The 25,563-nt window shown below is 57.9% G+C and overlaps 1 protein-coding gene across 8 annotated transcripts in view; it reads left to right on the top strand.

The window, feature by feature from the left end:
* The first annotated feature begins 4,695 nt into the window (after window positions 1–4,695).
* The window catches only part of ELN (elastin), a 32,281-nt gene continuing 11,413 nt past the window's right edge, over window positions 4,696–25,563 (top strand). For 2 of the 8 annotated variants that reach the window (XM_060032235.1, XM_060032236.1), the window contains exons 1-18: window positions 4,696–4,871; window positions 11,056–11,106; window positions 12,076–12,102; window positions 12,948–12,980; window positions 16,939–17,034; window positions 17,280–17,324; window positions 17,414–17,470; window positions 18,164–18,211; window positions 19,205–19,276; window positions 19,554–19,583; window positions 20,057–20,128; window positions 20,760–20,801; window positions 21,211–21,270; window positions 21,859–21,912; window positions 23,292–23,372; window positions 23,458–23,511; window positions 24,080–24,310; window positions 25,451–25,504. In XM_060032235.1, coding sequence (XP_059888218.1) covers window positions 4,790–4,871; window positions 11,056–11,106; window positions 12,076–12,102; window positions 12,948–12,980; window positions 16,939–17,034; window positions 17,280–17,324; window positions 17,414–17,470; window positions 18,164–18,211; window positions 19,205–19,276; window positions 19,554–19,583; window positions 20,057–20,128; window positions 20,760–20,801; window positions 21,211–21,270; window positions 21,859–21,912; window positions 23,292–23,372; window positions 23,458–23,511; window positions 24,080–24,310; window positions 25,451–25,504 — 1,189 coding nt within the window. In that variant the 5' untranslated portion in view covers window positions 4,696–4,789. The remainder of the gene's footprint in view (window positions 4,872–11,055; window positions 11,107–12,075; window positions 12,103–12,947; window positions 12,981–16,938; window positions 17,035–17,279; window positions 17,325–17,413; window positions 17,471–18,163; window positions 18,212–19,204; window positions 19,277–19,553; window positions 19,584–20,056; window positions 20,129–20,759; window positions 20,802–21,210; window positions 21,271–21,858; window positions 21,913–23,291; window positions 23,373–23,457; window positions 23,512–24,079; window positions 24,311–25,450; window positions 25,505–25,563) is intronic. The other 6 variants (XM_060032232.1, XM_060032230.1, XM_060032231.1 and 3 more) reach the window with 6 other exon arrangements.

Genomic DNA, 25,563 nt, shown 5'->3' with positions numbered 1-25,563 from the left:
GTGAGGGCTGCTGAGGGTTAATTACTATTAACGTCACCATTATCAGGTATGAATTACAAGGTGATCCATCCAAGCTCACACACTAACCAGCGTTCATCCATGTCACAATGATGACCACTGGCCCCTTTGCACCCCCAGCCTGCTCCCGGCGCCCCAGCCTGGGGGTTGCAGAAATTCTAGCCCGCCTCCCCAACTCCCAAACCCCGCTCTGAGCACAGCCTGTACTTCCCTTGGGCTGATCCCGTGTGATGAAATGGGATTCCGTGAGTCGCCCAGATCTGCAGCATATTTACCTCCAGTGAGGTCTGCTGAGGAGGGCCCAGTCGCCTTTGGGGAGGCCGAGATGCTAAGGCCTTTCTCCTCTCCTGCCTGAAATGTTGGCTCTGGGCCGAGGCTGCCTGGTGCCCCTCAGTAGGAAGCCGCCCCCTCTGGCTCGGTCATCAGCATGGTGGCCTCTCCCCTGTGGTGTGTGCGCCTCAGGCCTCCCCTGCGGGCCCTCAAGGACTTCCCTTCTTCCCTCTGTCCCTCACCCTCATGCCCCATCCCACCTGTAACCTTTCAGTAGCAGGAACCACCCTCGATATTCCCTCCTCGCTTGTCCCAAGTCGGGCTCATCCCCACCAGACCCCTTGTGGTCTCGCCCTGCACCGTCCACCCTGCAGCCACTGGCCACATGTGCTTACTGAGCACTTGAAATGTGACTAATCCAACTCGAGATGTGCTCTGAGTGGAAGCTACGCTCCAGTTTTAAGACTTAATACAAAAAAGAATGCAAAATATATCATGAGTAATTTTTTATATCTGTTATCTGTTCAAGTGATAATCTTTTAGCTATATTGGGTTAAACATAGCTTATTATTCACATTAGTTTTACTTATGTTTTCTTTCATTTTATGTGGCTACTAGAAAGTTTAAAATCAGAGGGGAAAGCTCAGACTTAATGTCCGCAGCTGTGTCTCATGGAAGAGAGGGGATGGGCCAGAGGTCCTTCACTCTGCCTTCCTGCTAATTCTCTCTTGGAGCGTCTAAACTGGAACCTACGCTACCCAACCAGCATGCATTTCCTTCCCAAATCTCACTTGGGTCCATATGAGAAATTCATGTTTTTCTCCTATTGGTATAACCTGGACCTTATTTCCTGTGGGACCACCTGGAGGGACACTCACCCACACAGAGGTGTAAATGACTGACAACAGTGGCCCCCTCACTGGGAGGGACCCCAGTAGGGGTCCCAGGTCTGGATGACACCCAGCTCTTCCCAGCCTAGCCCAGCAGCGCACGCTTACTCTCTCTGGTCCAAGGTCCCATGCACACAGCGCATCCTGCATTCAACGGATAAAAGGACCATGTGAAGACAAGGAAGAAAACAGAAACAACACCTCCTGGGATTCTGGAGCTCTGTCCATACCACCAGAACTCTGCCCACATCTCCTGGCGTGCACATCTGTGTTTGTCATCCCATACTCTTGGACAACGAGGGAGACGGAAATGGGTCTGTCCTCAAACTGCCTTCAGTGATGGCCAGGCCGGTCAGTGGGGGATAAGATAAAGCACGAAGTTCAACTCAAGAACCATCAGAGAGGTTCCAGGGGCAGGGATGCTGAGGGGCACAGACCTGGAGGAAGCTGAGACCAGGGGACCTCAGCAACAAAGGTCTAGCACCTAGCCCTCCAGGACAAGTCCAGGCTGCTGGGCAGCAGCTCCACCAGCCAGAAGGAAGGAGGGCAGCAGAGCAGTGGAGTCGGGTCAGGCAAGGCCTTGAAGGCCGTACTCAGAAGACTGGACTTTATCTGAGAGGCAACTGAGGGTTTCTGAGCAAAGCAATGACATGCTGAGAGCCGAGTGGAGGCTGGGGCTCCTTTTTTTTCTAAACGGCTACACCTGGAGATGCTGGTGGACAGGGAGAGCCTGTCAGTGACTCACCTGGACGCCCAGGAGCAAGTGGGTGGGTAATGCTTGTCAGTGACAACAGTAAAGCCAAGTTCCTCCAGCACTTGGTGCACCAGGCAGTTCGACATTTATGACCTTATTTAATCTGTACAGCTATGCGGGAAGGTGAGCACTGAGCAGTTGAGGACTGTTGCGTTTCTTGAATGAATGAATGTTGGTCTAAATTCTAACCCCCAGTCCTTACATTATGCATTGACTGCATTGGGCTAAATTGCACTGAATAATCAGTCTGCTGGGTTTGATTCTGAGTTGAGGCCCCCTCTTGAGGTGTACAGAAGCCTTGTCGGATATGAGCTCATGGAGCTCCTGTAAGACAGGATGCTAAGGAGAAGGGGGCATGCAGCTGGGGGACAGGACACGGGGCCCTGGCCCTGTGGGGAGCGACCTGGCCCAGCAGCCTCAAGTCTATCCCTGCAAGCGCCCCTCCACACCTCTCCTGATCCCCACAGCAAGCCCTCTCCCGCTGGCACCAGCCTCTCTCCCAGTCCTGGAATTAATAAAGACTGAGCAGACTGCGGTTTGAAAGTCTGAAAGCCGGTTCCTGCCCACGTCACTGCTCCGAGAGAAATGGGGCCCAGCTTCTCCCCAGAACCCCCTTCCTCCCCCCTCCCCGGGAGGGGGCAGGCACGCAGATGCACCCCACCCCTCCGCCTCCCCTCCCTTCCCCCAGCAGGCACAAGCCAGGCCCTGAGCCTCAGACCCTAACCCTGAGCACCGCTACCCGCACCAACAAGGGCTGGCTGGGGCTCGTAATCTCCGTGAACCACCCCCAGATCACCACCAAATAACACACATAGGAAGTAAGAGCTGCACACTTGCTGTGCACGCACAGCTTCAAGACAGCTCTGCTAGCGTGCGTGCCCTTCCAAACTCTTGGAGCAGCTGCCGCCTGAGACCAGGGAGAGGAAGGGATGGTCCAGGGTCCCAAGGTGACCCAGCATAGAGTCAAGCCTAATACCTACACAGGAGCGGTTCTCGCAGAACTGATGTAGTTACGGTAGCGCTACAGGACCAGGACTAGTGTACAGAGCGTTTGGATCTGCAGACACAGTACAGAAATACGTGACCACATCTTATCCATCTTTGCAATAACCTCCTAGGCGGGAATAGTTATCACCATTTGACAGATGAGGAAGCTGAAGTTCTCTGGAGAGGTTAACCTGCTAGAAAGTGCTAGAACAAGAATTTAGTCCTAGGTCCTACCGAGTCCAGTGCCCGGCCTTTGGCGTCTGCACTCCTGGCTGCCCCTGCAGGCCCTGCAGGCCCTGCAGACTGCTTCAGCGCTCCTGGCTGGAAGAGGGGTCCTTTAACCCCTTTCCTCTGACTTGCGGCTGTGTCCTCCTCTCATTCTCCATCTGGGTGCAGGGAAAAGCTCTCAGAACTCATGGCCTCGACTTTTCCCCCTCACAGGCTGTGATGAGGGCAGGTACCAGTTTCCCTCTCCTATCCTCTGGCTCCCAAATTTCTTCCCCACTTGGGTGAGGTGGCGTGACCCCCTCGTTTCCCACCCCACCCCATCCCCCAAATCCCTAGGGTCCCCATACCGCACAGTCAGGCGGGAACAGCCCGAGTCCTTCTGGAAATGCTGGTCCCTGTTGTTTTAGCTCAGGGCCGCCCCCTCCTGGCCACCAAAGGAATGTCAGCCTGGGGAGTTCTTCTGGGGCAGGAAGAGAACCGGCAGTCTGGGGGCTCCTGCGTCTGGTCTGGGTGCTAGGGATGCTCAGCATTGGGACAGGTGGGGGCCAAGTGATAGAGGGGGGCTGGGCCACCTATCAGTCTGGATGGGCTCCCCAGCCCCCCGGTTCTCTGCAGGGCACCTGGGGTCCAGCCTGGCCTTCAGCACACACTGTGGCCTCCACAGGCCTGCATGGGGCTGCACTTCGATCCCTGACGGATGGAGCCCCTGTGATGTGTCAGGGTCTCCCACATGGCCCCAGATGCCCTGGGGAATGACACCAACAGAGTCTTAACCCCCAGGCTATTCTGCCCGCAGCCCCTTGGCCTCTGCAGCCGTGGATCCCAGACTGACCCATCACACCCTCCCCAGCTTCAGGCAGGAGGCTGTGACCTTAGCCCACAAAGAATGGAGCCCTGCAGCGCCTCAGGGTCCCCCTTCCTTTCCCCAGGTGCCCCACGGGGCAGTGCCAACATGATCTCACCTTCCCGGCCATTCTGCCCACAGGCCCTCGACCTCTACGGATACTGGCCTGGGCCCTGGACCCCTGTCCCCAGCTTTGGGCAGGGCTGTCTCTTGCCAGGTCTGGGAGTGCTGAGGGAGTCTGGAGGCTGGGGTAAGGGCAGAGGCACGGGACAGCTGGCCTGTCTCCCCACACTGGGCCCGGGGCCCAGCCGCAGGGGCGGGGGCCTGGCCACTCAGGCCTTGGCTGGGGCCGGATCTTTGGCCGGCCTGCAGGGCCCTCCCTCCCGTTTCCTCTCCCGAGGGCTGTCCTGGCAGGGGCCCCCCTCGCACTTTCTGGCGGGGAACGGGGCCAGCAGTGAAAGAACAGCCACAGAGGGAAAGCAGGAGAGAGATGGGGGAAACTCTGTGTGTGTGTGTGTGTGTGTGAGTGTGTGTGTGTGTGTGTGTGTGTGTGCGCGCACGTGTGTTTTAAGGAAAAAAGCCCACAGTCCAGTCCAGTCAGACCCAGCCTGGGAGGCTGTGAGCCGGCCTTTCGTAATTGCCCCCTCCCCGCGGCCCCCTCCCCGAGGCCTCCCCCTTCTCCCGCCCTCCCGCCCGCCCTCTCTCCCTCCCTCTTTCCCTCGCAGACCGACAAGGCAGCAATTACGCTTTGGGGATAAAACGAGGCGCAGAGAGCGGGCTGGGGCATTTCTCCCCGAGATGGCGGGTCCGACAGCTGCAGCCCTGTGGCCCGGAGCCGTCCTGCTTCTGCTGTGTATCCTCCACCCCTCGCAGCCTGGAGGTAGGCCTCACCCTGTTCCCTGACGTGCCCGCAGCCCTCGGGCCTCCCGCTCAGGTGGCTGGACCGACGGACGGACGAGAGGAAGCTCTTCACCCCCAGCATCCTCCAGGGGGTCCCAGGCAGGAGCCCCTCAGCCACTGGATCCTTGGAACTGCCCCTCCCGGGAGCCAGCCGTGCTGAGCAGAAACCTGTCACACCATCGCCCCCTGACTCAGGGTGGCCCCAAACCAGCACCGGCTTCTGCTGCCCCAAGAGGGCTGATGGGCCCTGCTCTGTCCTGGGGGGTCTCCCGGTATGGGGGTCGCGAGCATGCTGGGGAAGGGCTGACGAGCTCCCGTCGGGTCTGTGGGCACCAGCAGTTTGCACACCTGTGGACCTGCCGGGTGTGCGCGTGTGCCCTGGGGGCAGGGGACCTGGGCTGGAGGCCAGCTCAGCGGCAGTGAGCTCTCTGACCACAGGTTCCTTGTCCCCTGGGAAGTCAGGACGCGCTCGGAGCAAAGTCAGGGTTAAGTTGATTATAGGGTTGCGAGTTGGAAGGCTGCCGCTGTGGCCTGTCCCTGGTGAGGAGGGCTGGGAGCATGCATTCAGGCGTGTGAGTGTGTATGTGTTACATGCTCTTGCACAGGTGTGCATGTTGTGTATATGCCCAGACGTGCCACCAAATAGAGGAGGAGGTTTCTGCGAGGGGATGAATGTTCACAGGTTCATCCTTGGACAGGGGTGTGTGTGTGTGTGTGTGTGTGTTTGGGAGGAGGGGTGTTGTAGGTACGTGAAAGTGCCTATTAGCATGTGTAAAAGTCTGCCACCCGACAGGCATGTATACGTGGGAGAGCTGGTGTGCAGGTGTGTCACCGGGTGTGGTTTGTCACTGTGCGTGTGAGTGTGTGTGTATATGTGTGGTATGGGACACAAGTGAGCACAAGGAAGCTAGGGAAGGTATCCGTCTCCTGGCAGAGGGAGAGTGGTGAGTGGCAGGGGCTTGAGTGGACCTCGGGGCACTCCTGGACCACCTGGCCTTGGGTCCCGAGGGTGCCCCCCCCGGAGCTGCTAGCACCTTGGGGGACCCTGGGAGTGGCCTACCAGGGGTCCCTGACGGTGCTCCTGGCCACAGGAAAAGAGAGGTGCAGGCAGCCTCACGAGCCTTTGGTGGGGTAGCCTGGGTGCGGTCTGGTTTCCGGGAGAGTCTTGCTCGCCATGAGAACCGGCCCTTCAGTGGCGGCCAGCGTGGGGAGGTGCACCGGTTGCAGCAGGGCCAGGCCGGAGGGCTGGAGCAGGGGGCTGGGCAGCAGCAAGGGCTCCTTCCATGAGATTGACCAGCTGGGCAGGACCGCTGGGAGCAGGGGCTTCCTGCAGAGGTCAACTCCTGGGTCTGGGCGAGGCCAAGGGATGGTGTGCACCCTCAGATGGGGCCCATGGGGGGCAGCGAGACAATCCCAGAGGAGCAGCCGCCCCCGTGCCCGAGAGTAGCAGCGCTGGTCCTGTCTGATCCTCCTCCCTGGAGTTTGGTCCCCGAACATCTGCCTTCCCAGAGAGAGCTCCCACCTAGAGCATGATGGTTAGTCCCCACAGGAGCCCAGGGAGTAGAGGATTTTTATTGACGCTTTTCTAATGGGGAGACTGAGGCTCAGACGGGCTAAGGCAGCCCCAGGGGGATTAGTACCAGCCAGCTCTCTGCCCTGGGCCAAAGATGAGGTGGCCAAGGTCCAGGTTCTGAGCAGCATTTGGGGAGGGGCAGGCTGGGGGCCAAGTACTCTGGGGTGGGCCTGCCCTAAGAAGAATGCATCCTCAATGACCGGGCTAAATGCTCCGTTGGTCCTGTTCTTTCTTTGCAAACATAACTCTCAGCTCTGTCCCAGGTGGTAGAGTAGCTGGGTCCAAAGAAGGGGTGTGTGAATTGATGATGTCTTCTGGGGTTGGTGCCCAGAGCCACCCAAAGGAAGTCTAGAGAGATGGGATGTGGGAGGGGCCCCCCACCCAAACACATATGCGCACACACCTGCCTGGCTGTCCTGAGGGAACCCAGCTTCCCCCCACCCCTCATGCGTTCCCCAGTTCCAAAGAACCGTGTTGCCAGGGGAGACAAGGAAGGGGCATCCCGGGAACCTCTGTGATGGTAAAAGTTGTTTAGACCCATTTAAGATGGGTCAAAAGTAGCTTTGATCAGCTGCCACGAGAGAGACAGAAATTACATCAGTTATAATCGGGACCAGCTGCCCCAAACCCCCAGAAATTTTATCATTTCGGTTTTGGGTGTTTGTTTGTTTTCTTATTTCGGAACTGAAGACAGTTTGCAACAGGGATTTTCAGCCCTGGCTGCATAATTGGAGTTTCCCGGGAACTTGAAACAATTCTGATGTGGGGTCTCACCCAAGAATTTTTGCTTTATTTGGTCTGGGGAGGGACCCAGACCTGTAGGTCTTGTAAGAAGCTGCCCAGGTGACTGAGGCGCCTCCGGGACCCTGGATCTTGGGGTTAGGGGTTGATCCTGCTCCAAGTTTGCTGGGGCCAAGGCAGGAGGGCAGACGTGTCCGGGGGAGGGAGGGGACAGAGTCAGTCACTGGAGGATTGTTTTTGAAAAACGCTTGGCGGCCTTTCTCCGTGCAAACGACAAACAGCTTCGTGTGGTCTTATCTGCGCCCCAGGCCGGCCCCCTGGACTTGGAACTGGCAAAGCCCCCTGCCAAGGCCTGCTGGCCTGCTGCTTGCTCCCAAACAGCCATCTCCCAGATCTTTGAACCTAGATCAAAGGATCTGGAACGCAGAATGCCCTGCGTGTGATTGGGGTCAGATGCGGTTCCTGGGCCAAGCACTTCATTTCTCTGACTCTTGGTTTCCCTGGCTGAAAAATGGGGAGAAACATCCCTGCCCTACTTACTGCCTAGGGCCAGTGGGAGGCTCCAGCAATGAACATTGCAAAAAAATAAACAAATAAAGCATCAAGTAAGAGGACTGTGGGAATGCAAATTTTAAAAGCTGTATATTCTCTTATTCAGAATTTGCTATCTTGGACTGATCAACCCTTGTAATTCATGCGCGTTTATGAGGTTTAGTTTTCCCTCTTGCTACTCATGCCACGTTTTGTCCAGTGGGGAGGCAGCCCGTGTGTAAACAGAGATGCAGTAATGGAGGAAGCTGACAAGACTGGGAGAGGGGGTGGCCTAGAGGAGTCCCAGGAAATCCAGAAAGGCTTCCTGGAAGAAGTGACATTTGAGTTAGACCTTGAAAAAAGGTAAATGTTCGAGGAACTTCTGTGGATGAGAGGTGGGCCTCAGTCTTTGGGGCTCTGGGAGGCAGACCTAGAGAGACAGAGGGGCAGATTCTATCTCAGTAGGAGGAAGATCTCTCCGCAGGTAGAGCAGACAGCATCGGGAGGTGGGAATTTGCCTGTCACTGGAGGCGTGCAAGCAGGAACACAATGGGATGTTTGCAGAAGGAATTTCAGCCCAGGCCAGAAGACAGTTACGATCCCTGAGAGTATAGGATCATGATTCTAAGATGCAAGAGACAAGTTCCACCCTGGGCTAGCCGGTGAAACAAGCCAAACCCACATAAAACAAGACAAGTATGCTCCAGGCCAACTGCTTTGGGCCAGATGAGCAGTGAGAACCACAGGCTCAGAGACGGCAGGGGGGAGAAGCTGAGCCCAGTCTTGGTGGAAGGGTAGGACTTGGATAGAGGAGAGGGCATTCCTGGCAGGAGGAACTTCTCAGGCCAAGGAGGGGAGGTGGGAAGGAGGATGCCCCTTCCCATGATGGGGCAGGAGAGGAGGCTGCTGCCTTTCGAAGGCCTTTGATCAACTCCTGTCTTATTCTATTCTCACCTCTCCTGCGCTTGAAGAGAGGCCAGGCGTAGATCCTTTACACCCACTAAGCCTTCCCTATTTCCTCAGTGCAAAATGGGGATCAGAACCCCTGGCCCCCCAGGCCGTCATGGTTCAGGCACGGAGTTTGGCAAACACTGTTGGGATCTGAATCATAGGGGTGGAGAGTAGGGAGAAGAAAGAGCTTGGGACGGAAGAAGCAGAAGGAGCTGGCAGGCCCAGGAGGGGCCTGGCCACTGGTCAGGGAACAGAACCCCAGGAGAGGAAGTGGGGCTTCAGCCAGGCCAGCCCGAGGTGGGGGGACCCCAAGGTGGGGAGACCCTTAGGCTGGTTGGGGATGGAACAGGTCAGACCAGACCCACAGGCAACCTCCTTGCCTCCCCTCCACCTAACTCACCCATCCTTTATTTATTTATTTTTTTTATTTATTTTTTTTTTGGCAGTACGCGGGCCTCTCACTTCCGCGGCCTCTCCCATTGCGGAGCACAGGCCCCGGACGTGCAGGCCCAGCAGCCACAGCTCACGGGCCCAGCCGCTCCGCGGCATGTGGGATCCTCCCAGACCAGGGCACGAACCCGCATCCCCTGCATCGGCAGGCGGACTCCCAGCCACTGCGCCACCAGGGAAGCCCCCACCCATCCTTTATTGAACACCTACTGTATACCTGGCCTTAGGCCATGTACTGTGCAGTGAAGTAGAAACAAAGTGTCACCTTTTTTTTTAAGCGTTACCGAGTGCCAGGCCCAGGGTAGGACAGGTTTCTTGAACTCTTTGACAACTCGCAACAACCTGGCAAGGCAGCAGTTATCAGCCCCACGTTGCTACAAAGGAAACTGAGGTTCAGAGAGGTTAAGTGACTTGCCTGAGGTCACACAGATGGTAAGAAGTGGCACAGCCAAGATTACAGGCCAGATGGGTCTATCCTGAGCCCCTTGCTTCCTCCACCCACCATGTCATTCCTGCAGTCTGCCCTGGAGCAGAGGGTTAGAGAGAGAGAAAGGGGAGGAGGGAGAGAGGCCGAGGCAGAGAAAGGCCTGGAGCACAACAGGGAAAGGCACATAAGAGACAGAGCTCGGAGCCGGAGGCCAGAGCCAGAGAAGGCATCAAAGGCCTGGGGGGGACCATGTGTGCACTTGGCAGCCGACGACAGGACCCAGGCGCTCATTCCCAGAAGGCCCAGCCTCCTGGGGCCACTGCCCTGAGCCCCTGAGGCTCTGAGCAGACTGCTTAGACACTCCAGGCCTGGATTGCAGTGCCTGGGGGGCCTCAGGCCCGGGGGGGAGGTAGGGGGTGGCTCCGGGGCTTTGGCACGGGGTGGCCATGTCAGCTTGGCATCCTCCACCCTGCTGGGCCATGGCTTAGGCTGACGGGGCCCTGGGGCCAGCAGGCCAGACGTCTGCTGGGCACACTGCGGAGCTGCCCGACACTGTCCCCCAGCCCAGTCCACGCCCCATTCGGCAGGGTGGTGCTGGGGCCCAGGCTGGGGCACCGGCAAGGCGGCTTGTCAAGGCTGGGGCCGTTCTGAGGCAGTGCAGTCGGGGCCTGGTGTGCTCCAGGATTGTCTGTTGCCATGACTACGTGCAGGCTGGGTCTGGGCCCTGCATCACAGCGTTCCCCGGTGAGAGCTTCACTGGTCCGTGGGGACTGAACTCGTGATCTGGGCTGGGCAGACAGCCCCTGGACTGGCCAGTGAATTAGCTTTTCCTTCGGAAACTATTCACTTTGCTCATTCATGGTGTCCCCCTCTGGGCCCCGGCGCCTCCTTAGACAGCTCTGTGTCAGACGGCCAGAGCACCACCCAACCACTGCTGCCCGGTGGCTGAGGATGCGGACCTCACGCCGTCCTCTCAGCGTGGGAATGGCTGCACTTTTGTCGGCAGCAGCCACGATTCCTTACCGCTCACTGTCACGGTCCGGCCTGCCCTCACACAGCTCTGGGCCCCTCCCGTGCCGCTCAGGGCTGGAGAGGTTTGGCTGCCCAGCAAAAGGTGCTCAGACCCAGCCCCATGCCAGGCTCTCTCCAGGTAATGCAGTGCAAACCGTTATGCTCAGAGGAGTAGCCTGGCTTTGAATCCAGGCTCGATCTCTTTCCGCCTGTGTGACCCCCGCCCCCGCCCCGCACATCCCTTAACCTCTCTGAGCCTGACTTCACATCTGTTAACATGAAGATAATAACCCCTGCCCTTCCAGCCTCACCAGGCCATTTTGAGGAGCATGAATGAGAAAATGCTTTGTAAACATTATTTGCTTAGTCAACCTAAATTGCTTTGCAGACACGCAGTATTATTATCATCATCATTATCTTTATCGTTAGCATGCTTTTATTCATTCTGGCTAATGGGGGACTCTACCTACTTCATTCCAGGGGTCCCAGGGGCTGTTCCTGGTGCAGTGCCTGGAGGCGTCTTCTTCCCAGGTAATGTACATGAAATTGTCACACTCCCAGGTAAGACAGATGGTGATTACATTTGTGAGAGATGCACATTGTGACACTGCAGAAGGGAAGAACATTGGCACACCTACCCCAGAGGACCCATAAGTTACTCCTATTTTAAAAAGCAGTTACATGATGCTATTTTACAACTATTAAGAGCACAAAGTTTCTGAAAGATGAAACGCAATGCTTGTGAGACTGTCGGAAAGTGACCGCCTCACCGATCCCTGCTGTTTTAGTCTTCGAACCATTCACCTCACTCTTGGAAACCCATTCAAAGGAAATAATTGAGAAGAAGAGAAAAAGAACCATCTGCCCCAAGGTTCGTAGGAATGTTCCTTGCAAAAATGCAAACAAGAAACCCACCTGACTGGAGGGTGTGATTAAATAAACTTATATGATGCAACTACTAAAAATTATGAATATGCTATCTGTCGGGTAACATGGTAAAGTGATTCTCAAATAAAAACAATATAAAAGCAAGGACTAGGTGCGGATGGAGATTGGGCCCCCTCCAAAAAAAAGAAAATGGGCAGAATATTAACTCAATGGCATGGTGGGGGGGGGGGGCGGGGGGCGTATTTTCTTTTTTTAACATCTTTATTGGACTATAATTGCTTTACAATTTAGAAAAAAGCATAATGTCTTAAAGTAGATTGAAACGTCAAACCTAATATTTTCAATACTTACAATGTGTCTGAGTGTTCAGAACCAACGTGGAAGTGAGGGCAGCTACCAGCACACTCCCAGGTACACACAGGCACACAGCTGTTTCCCCGATGAGATGGATGTGGAAACAGAGGCTCACAGAGGTCAAGGCTTGCCTGAGGTCATATGGCTAGGCAGCGGTGGATTTGACCAGGGTCAATGGATGGCTTCCCGGCAGGGACCCTGATGGTCCTCTCTCTCTCTTTCTCTCTCTCTCTCTCTCTCTCTCCCCCCTCAACACAGGCGCTGGTCTCGGAGGCCTGGGAGGAGGTGAGCTCAGACACCAAACTTGGTTCTTCAGCGATGGGGTCTGGGTCTCACTCTAGTCCACATACGTGCTCAGATCTGAGAACCTCAGAAGGCCCAGACATTAAGGGACCCCTCATTTCACAGACCGAGCATCCACTGGGGAGGGATTTGTCTAAGAACTAGAACTCACGAGTCCCCTAAGCCCCTCCCCCTGGCCTCTTTCCCTGGGGGCCCTGCCTTCTTTCATATTTCTTTCTTTTTTTTTAAATTAATTAATTTTTGGCTGCGTTGGGTCTTCGTTGCTGTGTGCGGGCTTTCTCTAGTTGCTGCGGGCGGGGGCTACTCTTCATTGAGGTGCGTGGGCTTCTCATCGTGGTTGCTTCTCTTGTTGTGGAGCACGGGCTCTAGGTGCACGGGCTCAGTAGTTGTGGCTTGCGGGCTGTAGAGCGCAGGCTCAGTAGTTGTGGCGCACAGGCTTAGTTGCTCTGCGGCACGTGGGATCTTCCCGGACCAGGGCTCCAACCCATGTCCCCTGCACTGGCAGGCAGATTCTTAACCACTGCGCCACCAGGGAAGTCCCTCTTTCCTATTTCTTTTGATCCTCAGTAATATCCCTGCAAAGCCAACTGCGCGGGAAGCATCATCCCCTTCAGAGGCTGGGAAACTGTGTGAGAGAGGGTAACCCCAAATCAGGGCCAGAGCTGGGCTTCCCACCCAGGCATGTGGACACTGGGCTCCCAGCAGCTCCCTGTGCAGAGGGGAGGATCATTCCTCACCTCACAGTGAGACCCCGCAGTACCCTGGGGGATCGTGGTAGGTCAGGTGGGCTGGGACTCCCCATTTACCACCATCTCTTCCCTCTGCAGCACTGGGCCCTGGAGGCAAACCACCCAAGCCAGGTAAGACCGGTGGCCTCAGAGCACTGAGTGAGTGCCAACGGGGTAGGGGAGGGAAGGGTCCGCAGAGCTGTGAACCCAGCCTATGGACGGAGGAGGGAGGGAAGCGGTGGGCAGCAACAGCCCCTCTGCCCCCTAGTCAACCTCACCTATGACCTGGCTAGGGCCAGGCTCTGGGGCATCCAGGGTCAGGAGGCTGGAGGCAGCTTGCTGTCCTCCATGCGCGAGGGGTGTCTGGCACCTACCCTGCCGGTGCCTATGTGCCCAGCTGCCCTGACTGTCCCCTGTGCACAGAGTCCCAGAAACAGCCCTGGTGCTGGAGTCAAAGGTAGGAATTGATGTTCCAGTGGCCACCAAGCCTGTGGGCTCAGACACAGATGGTGGGCCCCATACTCTGCCTGAATGGTCTCTGACCACAAACCAAGCCCTCTCTTACTCCAGGCCAAGATCCTAGATGTCCCCGTCCTTAATGACAATCTGAGCCCTTATCCTGACCCCAGGCCGAATCTTGACCCCAGACCAAGCCCTGAACCTAACCCTAGGCTTCACCCTGACCCTGGCCCCAGATGAGCTTCCTTCCCAGGCCCCTTCCAGCTGTGTCCAGACCAAGGAGTTTTCCAGTATGAGGATGTGGCCAGATCTATCCCGGCCTTGCCCATGGGGCTTGGATCTGCCACTAGGGTCCACCATCAGCTCCAGAGAACACCCCCCCAGGAAAGAGGGAGGGCGGCTTCCTCCTCCAGGAGGCCCTGGTGGATAAGGCTCAGGTGGCGGAAGGGGCGTCTCTGTCCGGATTTATGGCCCTAAGAGCATGAGACACTTCACATGCAGCCTTGGCACCCCCCACCCTGATCTGTGTCTCCCTGGCTCTGAAGCCTGGGACTGCAGGACAGTTTGCATGTCCAACAGCTCTTACGAAATCCAGATATTCGATGATTCAAGTGCAAGTGAATCTACAAGACCCAGCTTCCCCTTCCCTGCAAGCCCATCTGCGTTATGAAACTACAGGGCTGGGGCCAGCCGAGAGAGATGCAGGAGGGCAGGAGGTCTGGGCAAGGGGTTTGCTGGGGTCTGTTGGGGTCTGCAAGGCTGGAGCCCTCGGGATTCACTGCTTATCCCGCCTGAACCTGTTTCCTATCTTCTCGGAGGGGTGGGTGATCTTAGCAGGGTCTTTGACGGCAGAGAGAGAACAGGGAAAGGCTAGATAAACAAAGGTGTGGAATTAGGATCGTGCTTAGCTGTGAAGACCCAAATGGTAGCGGTCGTGACTGCAGAGCTAGAACAGGGATTCATTGATCCCATTGGCAGCAGGGGACACACGGCGGGTTGTGATGAAACACCGAAGAGAAGACTGTGAAAACTGCATTCAGTTGCAGTTGATAAAGTGAAGCTTTTATTGATGAAAGATTTAGTTTAGACTTCCAAAAGAACTTCTGGCTCAGGGTGAAGGCGTAGACCGAGAGGAAAGTCAGAGCATCTGCTCATGAAAAGGGGCTGGACTCCATGACCTCCCTGAGGTCATCTTTCAGCCTTAGGACTCTGAGCTACAAAGGCCTGGACAGGGCCACAGTGCCCCCCCGACACACACACAAAGGGCAGCTCCCCACATCCGGGCAGCAGGGACGCCTGGGCCTGCCCAGATGGGATGGAACTGGGCACAGACAATGCAGGTCATGCTTGGGAACAACTAATCCATTGGCGAGTGGAGGGTGGGTGGCCTGGCAGCTGCTCCACCTGGGCCTCGGCCGGTGGCCCCGCCTGGGCTCTCAGTGGGGGACCAGGCAGCTGGGAGCCAGCCCCACCTACACCCCCAGCACCGGCTGGAGGCCAGTCACCCACGTGAGAGAACAGGGGGGAGCAGAGGGGCCACCCACCGGTCACCCTGGCAGGCTGCATACGCTCTGCACCCCCTGCCCACGAGCCCTCTGGTCCCAGGAAGGTGGGGAACATGCTGGCCGTTTTGTAAGCGCGGAAACTTGAGTCTCAGAGAGGTGAAGTGACTTGCTTTTTCATGCAAGGAGTAGCTTGGGACAGCGGGATTTGAATCCAGGGCTCTCTGACTCCAGGGGAGAGAGACGGTTGGGTAAGCCAGGTCCCCGGGCAACCAGGGAGTCCAGCCCCTCTCTCCTTCGCCCTCTCTCCTCCATTCTAGGGGCTGGACTCCTTGGGGCATTTGGGCCACGTGAGTCCACAGGAAGGAGGGCATGTAGCTGGTCATGCTACAGGGTGGCCCTGGGACCAGACAACTCTGGGGGAGCACGGGACGAGGGCAGATGGCCGCACAGGGGCTGCATGTCCCACCCCACGCACCCAGCCTCTTCTCACTTCCTGTTCGGTCCCCATCCTCTCCTCCTAGCCCCTCTGCGGTAAGGAAAGGCCCGAGTGTGTCTGCTGCCCTGTTGGAGCTCAGGACACAGGCCTGGCTGGAGAGAAACCCCTGCCAGAGCTGGGGAGGGGCAGGGCCCGCAGCCCTGGGAAGTGGACCCAGACACACCCCACGCCCAGCTAGACCACACCACACCTGCCCGGAAGGGAGACTGGCCGGAGTCAGAGGCCCATCTTACAGAGGGGCTAGCTGGGTTTCAGACAGGCCAGCTCACAGAAGTAGGAAATGGGGTCGGGGGACCACACCCAGTGGAAGCTAGGTGGACTCTCCAGGGCTCAGCAGCCCTGCATGTTTGAGGTCGGTCCCCAGAGGGGCCACCCCTGAGCTTGGAACCCTGGTGGCCGGGACTGGTGCTTGTGGGAGAGATTCTAGCATAATTGGAAACAAACCCAGCACGGTTGTGAACTCCAACCTGATTGCCCATCGGTCCTGGCCAAAGCCGTGGAATGTCTCCTGGAGGGGGAAAAGGAGAGATTGAGCCCAGATGTGGGAAGGAGAGAGCCAGAGGGACCCATTCGGCTGTTCATAAACATTTTAGCATCTGTCTGCAGGCAGGGAGGCTCCCGGACTGCAGGGCAGGCTAGACGGATGGACAAAAGGGGCTCCAGATACAGGGGAGAGGGCGTGGCCTGAGGCAGGGGACCCCTGCGAGGAAGCCAGTGAGAGGCCCGGGGTGGGGCAGCTAACGTGGGAGCAGAGCAGGGCCCGGCCTGGGTGAGATCTTGCCGGCAGCTCGTGCTCAGCCCCAGCCCTCACAGAAAGCCCCTCTGGGTCCCTCGTTAGGTGGCGGGCCTTCTAAGGGAAGTGAGGTCTGGTCAGGGTGTGTTGTACGGAGTCAGCACAGTCAGTCCACATGGCACATAGCTGCTGGTTGCTAAACAGCGGCTGCTACTTCATCAGATCGGCCCCTAGGCACCAAAGGTTTGAGTCCAGCTTAGGGCCCTGAGCGGCCACACGCCGACCACAGCATTGCCAGGGTCCCGCCCCTACTCCACGAGACCCTTTCCACCCTGGGCCCAGGAGCGATGCCCCACACCAGCCCCTCACCTGGCTCTGTCTTCTTCTCCCCGGGTGCAGGAGGGCTCGTAGGCGCCGGCCTTGGGGCAGGTTAGTGTGGACACCAGGCAAGGTGCCCCTCTGGGGGCCAGAGCATCTGCCCAGTAAGAAGGGCAGCTGGGGGTACGAGGATGCAGACCGGGCCTGTCCTGGGCACTGGTGTAAGGGGTGGTGCTGTGACCGCTGTCCAGGGCACAAGGGAATCACAGCTGGGGCCTGGGTGCTGTTATAACCTAGTAACCAGAGCTGGAGGGGAGCAGCCCCAGGAGCCCAAAGGAGCCGCCCACCTCGGCGGGGCTTCAGGAAGGCTTTCTGGAGGAGGGAGGTGTGGAAGGTAGACCCCGAAAGATGCCTGCGGTTTGTCAGGCCTGCCCCAAAGTGCCCGCTGACACCGCACCCCGTCCCGGGAGCAGCAGTCGCAGCTTTGCGTGGAGCAGAAGAGCCTCAAATGTACCTCGTGGGCAGCGCGGGCCGGGGAAGGGCTGCGGGCAGGACCTCACTCCGTCCTCCTCTCTGCAGGGCTTGGGGCCTTTCCTGGAGGGGCCTTCCCAGGAGCTCTGGTGCCCGGCGGCCCGGCTGGCGCTGCTGCAGCCTATAAAGCCGCTGCCAAGGCCGGTGAGTGTCACCCTTTGGGACGTGCCATAAGCCCTCTGGCCTCCGCAGGCTCTCCACCTGGCAAAGAACCTTTCCTGAAGGGCAAGCAGACGGGAGCCTCAGCTCCATCTCCTGGGGGTGCGGGGAGGCAGCCAGCTGTGCCCGAGTCTCAGAGGTGGTGGCAGACCCAGACCTCAGCCCCGGGCCCTCCCGCCTGTGACTGTTCCTGGTGTGACCTCTCTCCTCTCCCACTCCTGGCTCTGTAGGTGCTGCGGGGCTTGGTGGCGTCGGCGGCTTAGGAGTGTCTGCAGGTATGGAGGCGAGACCTGGGTGGCCCCGGCGAAGGCCGTGGGGGTGGGGGGTGGTGGAGCCCACTCTGTGGTGGCCCCTTCCCTACCAGGTGCGGTGGTACCTCAGCTCGGAGCAGGAGTTGGAGCGAAGCCCGGGAAGGTGCCAGGTCAGTATGGATGGAGTCCCTGGGGGTGGAGGGCAGAGGTCAGGGAGGAGCGAGAGCTTCTGAGGCCCATGGGGCAGGAAGGACAGGGCCCGGCTGCAGCAGGGCAGGGGGCATAGCCAGGCCCAGAGCATGGTGCCGTGTCCCAGATAGGGACGAGGGGCCCTGGTCTACCTCCCGGGCCCTTCTTCCAGGACCTTGGAGCAGACCTCAGAGACAGACTCTGTGGCACCCACATTCAGGCGACAGATGGGGACGCTGAGCTTCAAGATAGGGAGTTGGCGCAGAAGGGCCCGCCCGTCACTGCGGAGCGGGGGGGAGCCCGAGGTGGGCCGACTCCCCATCCGGTGTTTGTTCCTCTGCACCAAGCCCTTGAGGAAGTGACTTCAGGTTAAACAAAAGGCTGCCTGAGTCCACACAGCAGGGAGGGAACATCTGGAAGCTGTTAACCCAGAGGTGGGCTGGGCCGGCCATGTAAACAGGCTCCAGGAGATGGGACAAATCCACGCACAGAAGGGTTTGCAGATGACTTCCGGAACTTACGGGAAGAGGGCTGCAACCACTGCATGTGTCCCTCGCCGTTCCCGCCGGGCACCCAGGTGGCTGGCTCGGGAGCCCCAGAGCTGCCACGGCGGGAAGGGCCTGGAGGGGCCCCTGGAGGCCAGGCTGCCACTCACTCTCCTTCTTTGGCCACAGGTGTGGGGCTCCCAGGTGTATACCCAGGTGGAGTGCTCCCAGGCGCAGGTGAGAGCAAGCAGGAGAAGGGGACCCTGTAGCAAGGAGAGCAGACCCTGGCAGCCTCCCCGGTGGCCCCCCACCCCCCCCCGAAGCCGAGGCCACCAGAGACCTTGGGTCCTGACCGGCATTTTCTCCCTAAGCATCAAAGCTCAGGCTACAGGCGTCAGATCTCTGGTTGTCTTTTCCCTACGAGGATCCACAAGCTTCCCCTGGCCCCCCGGCGCCCTGAGCCCAGGCCCAGACCCAGACGTCATCACAGCCTGCAGTGGGCCCCCAAGGACAGACCAAGTCCCCAGTGTGGCCAGCTGTTTCCCAAAAGCCATAAGTCACCAGGGGCCCCACCCAGTGCATCCGCCCTGCAGGAGGCCCTCGGAGCTGCCCTCTCAACCTCCTTTCCCCACCAGGGCCCGGCCACCCCACCCAACACGTGACCTCTTGAATTCCCCCAAAAGCCCAGACTCGGGCTGCTCTGCGGGATTGGCTGGCAGAGTGTCCCTCCCTCGGCCCCTCCCTGCCACGGTGGCCCAGCCCCAGGGGAGACAGGAGAGGTGACAGCACTGGACACTGGCAAATGGAGTGTCACCCAGCCAGAGCAGATGACTGCTTTGTGTTTGCTTGTCAATCACATCCAGTGAGAGCCCCGCAAGGTCACAGGCCTCCCCGACCTGCAGGCTCTCCCCACTTCTGGCAGGCTTCTACCGTCTGCCTTCTCTGATGAGGGTGAGCAGGGTGGCGGGAAATTAGCTCCAGTTTAGAGACAGGCCAACAGAAACACAGAAGCACATGGCTAGGAAATAGCATTAAAACTTCCGACCTTGGGTCAGATGGGGAAGAAAAGTCACTACCAAAGAGGCCCTCCCCGCACCCTGTGAGCCATGCCAGTAGCTGACAGTCAGTGCAGAAGGAGGCCAGCTGTGTCACTGACGGGTATGGTGCCGGGCTGGACCTTCCAGGCCGGCCTTCCCACGCCCACTGCGAGCCCCCTCTTTGCCCCTTCAGGAGCTCGGTTCCCGGGTGTAGGGGTGCTCCCTGGGGTTCCCACTGGAGCAGGCGTCAAGCCCAAGGCCCCAGGTATGTTGCCAGCTGGGCTGGGGACCCATGGTGGGAATCTCCATTCACCCTCAGTCCCCTCCGTCCTGGGGTGAGGGGCGGGGACCCTGGGCTCAGCTGGCTGAGATGGGCGGCACATCTCTCAGAAATCCCCGAGTGTGTGCGAGGCAGCATGAGCTGGGAGGTCTGGGCAGAAGTGGCCACGGCTCGGGTCAGCCTGCCCCTCAGCACTGCCACTGGTGCGTAGGCCCTGTGCCCGTGGTGGCAGGGCTGCAGTGAGGGCTCCTTGTCACTGCAGGTGGAGGCGGAGCTTTTGCTGGAATCCCAGGTAAGGCAAGGCCGGGTCCCCCATGCCAGTGAGGGTGGGCAGGAGATCCTCCCCTGGGAGGGGCTGGGCGTACCTACTGCTCCAGGCCTCGGACTGGCTTCAGCGCAAAGTGACATCAATCACAGGCCTGCTTCCCCCGTCCCAACCCTCTGTCTGGGAGCCCAGATGAGCCCAGAAAGCCCAGCAGTCTGTGCCAAATGCCACAAGGGCTACAGGCCCTGAGTGTGGCCCAAGCCCCAGGAGGGAGAGTGTCCGGCAGCTTCCAGAAGGAAGTGGCCCATCACTGGGGGCTGCTCTGCTGGCCAATGAGAAAGAGGCAGGAAGGCCCTCTAGGCACTAGGATGGTTTCCGGATTCCGGATGCCACGGGAGCTCATTCTGTCTGAGCAGAAGGTGGAGCGTGAGGCTGGGCGCTTCGCAGGGGCCGCTGGCTCGAGTGACTGGGACCTCATTTTGCTCTCCTTGTTCCCACAGGAGTTGGACCCTTTGGAGGTCCGCAGCCTGGAGTCCCTCTGGGGTACCCCATCAAGGCACCCAAGCTGCCAGGTAAGGCAGAAGGAGGATTCGAGAGACACCACTCGCTGGGCCTCCCTACTGGGAAGCCAGCTTGAGAGGGGACTTGTTTGGCCACCTGTGTCTTGGGGTGGACGAGGGTAGCCAGGAAACCTGGTATTAAAGCCCATTTCTGGTCGCCAGCAGAGGGAAGCAGGGGGAAGCCATCCTGCAAGTGTTGGTCTCACTCCCATGCACACACATGCACAGAGACCCATAGCCCTGATGGGAAACCGCTTGTGTTGATGGTAAGAAACACCATTCACTGGAAAGACTCCTCTGATGCCAACCCACCTGCACCCCAGCGATCAGCTCACATGATGAGCTGTTTCCTGATGGGGAGGAGAGTAAGGAAGATACGCAGACTCTGGGGCCATGGCAGGGCCTGAGTTGGTAGAAGAACGGGTGTCCCATCATGCCCTGGGGCAGGGGTGTCCTCTCCCTCCTCCACCAAGGCCTCTGCTCTCCCGAGAGCCTCTGAGAGCAGCTCACAGCCCTGGTGGAGGCGGCGCAGTCTTGGGCTTCAGTACCTGTGGGAATAGGTCTGTCTACCCAGGTAGTGGGGGCCCAGTGAGGCATGGGGCCGCCATGGGGCAGCCCCTGATCCCACACTCCATCTCCTCAGGTGGCTACGGACTGCCCTACAGCACTGGGAAACTGCCCTTTGGTAAGGCCCTCTTAGACTGGCGGGCTTCTGCCTCTCTCCAGATGCAGGGTTCTGGCAAGGGAGCTGTGGCCCCAGCTCAGGGCTAAGAGAGCACCAGCTGGAGGGAGGGGGTGTGTGGAGTCTTGGAATGGGAGTCCCCGAAGGAGGGGACATGGAACTTGGACTCAGAGCGCCTCGCTCTCAATCCTGGCCCTCGCACTTATCACCAGGTCTTGGGAGAACCAGTTTCTTCTCTGAGCCTCAGTGTCTTTGTCTGTAAAATGGGAATAACCATCCCATACACATTTGTATTTAACTCTGGCTGGGTGGGAGACAGGTGGAGACTCTGGGTGGCCTGGCCCTTGAAGGGCAGGGGAGGGGGCAGCCACAGTGAGGTCCACGTGGATGCCCAGAGCCTCGCGTTTCGCAGGCTATGGTCCTGGAGGAGTAGCTGGTGCCGCGGGCAAGGCCGGGTACCCGACGGGGACAGGTAAGGAGAGCCTCACCCCACTGCCAGCCAAAGGGGGCACTAATTACCGAGCCTCCATAAAGCAGGCCAGCCCACCCTACATCCAGACCCCGGTCTGAGCCTGGAGAAGGATCCTCAACCTCTGCATGCTATGAAACCCCGCATCCACACCCAGATGGGAACCAGTTGGTTTTCTTTTTTTTTTTTTATAAATCTATTTATTTATTTATTTTTGGCTGTGTCGGGTCTCTGTTGCTGTGCGCGGCTTTCTCTGATTGCGGCGAGCGGGGGCTACTCTTCATTGCAGTGCGAGGGCTTCTCATTGCGGTGGCTTCTCTTGCTGTGGAGCACAGGCTCTAGGTGTGCGGGCTTCAGTAGTTGTGGCACGTAGCCTCAGCAGCTGTGGTGCATGGGCTTAGCTGCTCTGCAGCATGTGGGATCCTCCTGGACCAGGGCTTGAACCCGTGTCTCCTGCATTGGCAGGCGGATTCTTAACCACTGCGCCACCAGGGAAGCCCCGAACCAGTTGGTTTTCTTGGGGCTGGAATAGGTGGGCTCTGGAGATGCAGGGGCACATTTTCCAGAGTCTCTCTCCTTCCTCTCCCCCAGGGGTTGGCGCACAGGCTGCAGCAGCAGCAGCAGCTAAAGCAGCAGCAAAGCTTGGTGAGTACGCCTGCAGTCCCTGCCTGCTAGCTGCCAGCCCCCCAGCCTCTCCATCCCTATTACCACGGAGAGCCTTCCTCACAGATAACTAACTAAGGTGGCCCCTCCCCACTCCACCCCTATTTATCCAACTTTTGCAGCGCCACCCGTTCCTGTCTTCTTCCATGCATCCATTCATTCATTCTTTTTTCCATCCATCCATTCACTCCACCCTCCAATCCTCCATTCCTCCATCCCTCCATCCATCTCTCCATCCATCCACCCATCCCTCCATCCATCCATGAATCCATCCCTCCCTCCATCCATCCATCCTTCCATCCATCTATCCACCTATTTATCTCTCCATCCATCCATCTACCCGTCTATCCATTCATCCATCCCTCCCTCCGTCTGTCTCTCCCTCCCTCCATCCATCCATTTCAGAGACCAGGGACAGATAAGAGCTCTGCTGGAGAATGTTGGCACTGCTGCGGGAGTCAAGAGGGAGACGTTGTTTCTACCTGGGGATAATCAGGAAGCGTTCTCAGAGAGAATATTTGATTCAGGCCTTAAAATATAGGTGGAGTTTGCCATGTGGTTAAAATAGGAGGGAATGGGTAAAAGTGTGGTTAGAATGATAATTTTAGGTGGTACCTATATGAGCATTTAAACAATTTAATAGTTTAGTATCAATTTAATATGTACTATAAAACTTTTAACTAGCTCCTCAAGCCCATGATCCCTTGGTTAGTAGATGTGGCATGGCCTTCTCTATGCCCACGTGGGGAGCAAAGTGGGCATCTGTCCCCCTGTCCCGGGTGATTCCCCAGTTCAGAGACAGATCATGGGTGGTGAAGTTTTCACCTCTACCCCAATCCCAGGGGAGCCCTTCCTGTAGCCTGTAGCACCGAGCTGGAGGCCTGCCCCACGGAGGCCCCACAAGCCCTCCCTCCAAGCCCCCAAGGCTGGAGGAGGTGGCTGGAATGTGGGAGCAGGAGAGTGGGACGGCAAGGGGCTGCCAGAGCTAGGCAGCCAGGCGCTTGGATTACAAACTTGGCCGCGTCTTCGGAACACAGGGAGAGGAAGTCTTGAACATTCTTGCAGGGGCCCCCCTGGCCCGGGGAGCGGCCGCTTGTGGTTTCTCAGTATGTGGCAGTGATTAGAATGGGATTTGTCTGAAAACATACAAGTCCCTTAATGAGGGTGTTGAAATGGACACTTTGGGGGTGAGTCAAGGAACAGTGGGGTGGGGGCCTTCCCAAGCCGGCCCAGCTGGAGACGCCTGGGCCTCATTCCCAGAGGAGATTGTGCTGTGAAAAACACCAGCATCCAAGTAGCCTCCTGCCTGGCTTCGGGAGGGGCCCCTGGGAGCCACATTTGCACTATCTCCCTCCTAACAGGTGCCGGAGGAGCCGGAGTTCTCCCAGGTGCTGGCATTCCTGGCGGGCCCGGCGTGATTCCTGGCATCGGAGGCATCGCAGGTCGTGTCCATTCCAGCAGGGGGTGGAGGGTGTCCTTGAGAACGCTGTAGGGGAAGGGCCTCACCTTCTGTGGCTCTTTCTCCAGGGGTCGGGGCTCCAGATGCTGCGGCTGCAGCTGCCGCTAAGGCAGCCAAATATGGTGAGTGTCCCCCCGGGGGGCAGGACCAGGGCTCCGGCCAGCCCTGGCCTCTGCACGGGCCATGGAGACCCTCGTCCTATAAGGCTGGATGGACTTGGCCTTTGTCCATCTGGGGCACCGGCCCTCGCCAGGCATCACCGTCATGCCTCCTTGCTTCTGCCCATTCTGGCCACTCTGCCTGGGAGACTCTCTCCAGTGCTCTCCACTGACTGACTCAGCAGAGGGTGGGGACCCTGTGGAGCATCTGTCTCCTCCCACTTTACCCCCAGGGCCAGCCAGAGCTGCTGCGCCAACTGCCTGGGTGCCCAGTGGAGCGTTCTGACCCTGCTTTAGAGCTAGATCGCGCTCTTCCCAAGCATAGATCCAAACCCTTAGAGCTCTGTCGGGGTTCCCTCACTTCCCTCCCCTTCTCTCGGATGACTTGGATCCATGCAGATGCGATGCCCGCTCACCTGGGATCCTGCACTCAGGACCTGCCACTCCCGTAGTTCCCCAGAGTCGTGCCCCTGGAGGCCCTCTGAGGTTCCCACAGGGTCCAGGCCAGGGGAACAATCCTTTCCTGCCACAGGAGCTGCTGGAGGCTTAGTGCCTGGTGCGCCAGGCTTTGTCCCAGGAGCAGTCGGCATCCCAGGAGTTGGAGTCCCAGGTGTTGGGGTCCCAGGTGTTGGAGTCCCTGGTGTTGGAGTCCCAGGTGTTGGAGTCCCTGGTGTTGGAGTCCCAGGTGTTGGAGTCCCAGGTGTTGGGGTCCCAGGTGTTGGAGTCCCAGGTATTGGGGGCCCGGGCATCATGGGTAGACCAGGTGAGCTTGGCTCTGTGTGTGTGTGTATGTGTGTGTGTGTGTGTGTGTGTAAGAGAGAGATGTTGAAATTATTGCCAAGACTTTTGTATTCTCCCTGACACCTCCCCACTCTATCCTCTTCTCTCCACACGGTTGGTCATCTTGTCTCCCTTGGGATATAACCACCTCCTAATTAACTACGGCCAGCATCATCTTGAATTCACCTTTTGGCTGTCAGTGTGCTCCTGGGGGCAGGAACCATGTCTTTTTCATCTCTGTGTTCCCAGCCCTTAGCTGAATATGTACTCAGTAAATGGTGGATAGATGGGTGGGTAGGTAGATGGGTGGATAGATGGATGGGGGCGTGGATGGGCAGAGGGACAGCTAGAGAGGTAGGTGAATGGCCATGTGGATGAGTAGGCAAATTGATGGATGAGAGAGTGGGTGGTGGGTGGATGAAGGGACAGATACAAGGATGGGTGGTTACATGGATGGATAAATAGATATAGGTAAAATGGTGGATGGTGAGATAAATGGGTAAATGGAAAGAGAGATGAATAGGCAGGTGGGGGACAAGATAAGTTGTTAGAAGGATGGATGGATGGATGGATGGATGGATGGATAAGCACGTGGGTAAATGAGCAGATGAACGGGTGGGTAGAAGGCAAACACAAAATGGATGGGGAACTTCCCTGGCAGTCCAGTGGTTAAGACTGTACGCTCCCAATGCAGGGGGTGAGGGTTTGATCCCTGGCCGGGGAACGAAGATCCCACGTGCCGCGGGGTGCCACGAAAAAAAGAAAATCAAAATGGTTGGTTGGTTAGATATTTAGATGAGTGGATAGATAGACAGATCGATGGATAAATGCATGTGTGGGTGGACAGAGAGATAAGTGGTTGAGTGGGTAGATTGAGGTCCAAGGATAGACAAATGGGCAGCCATACGGGAAGGTCAGCAGATAGAAGAATGGGTGGCTGGTTAGACAGATGGACAGATGGCTTGATGGAGATATGAATGGGTAAACGGATGGACAACTCTGTGTTGGCTCAACAGATAGAAAGAAGATGGACTGAAAGACAGATGGGTGGACAGAGGGATATATATAGCGCATCTCTGCTCCATTCTCTCCTGAGCATTTGTGTTTCCCTTGATCTCTCCAGGGGCTGTGTCACCAGCTGCAGCTGCTAAAGCAGCAGCCAAAGCGGCCAAATTCGGTGAGTCCTGTGCTGACAGCTCCGCCCCACCCTATTCTGGCCTTTACTTGCCAGAACTA

This window comes from Delphinus delphis, chromosome 15 (assembly GCF_949987515.2).
Source record: "Delphinus delphis chromosome 15, mDelDel1.2, whole genome shotgun sequence".
Lineage (NCBI taxonomy): Eukaryota > Metazoa > Chordata > Mammalia > Artiodactyla > Delphinidae > Delphinus > Delphinus delphis.
Note: the sequence above shows the minus strand (reverse complement) of the source record. Positions and strands in the feature narration are given on the sequence as shown.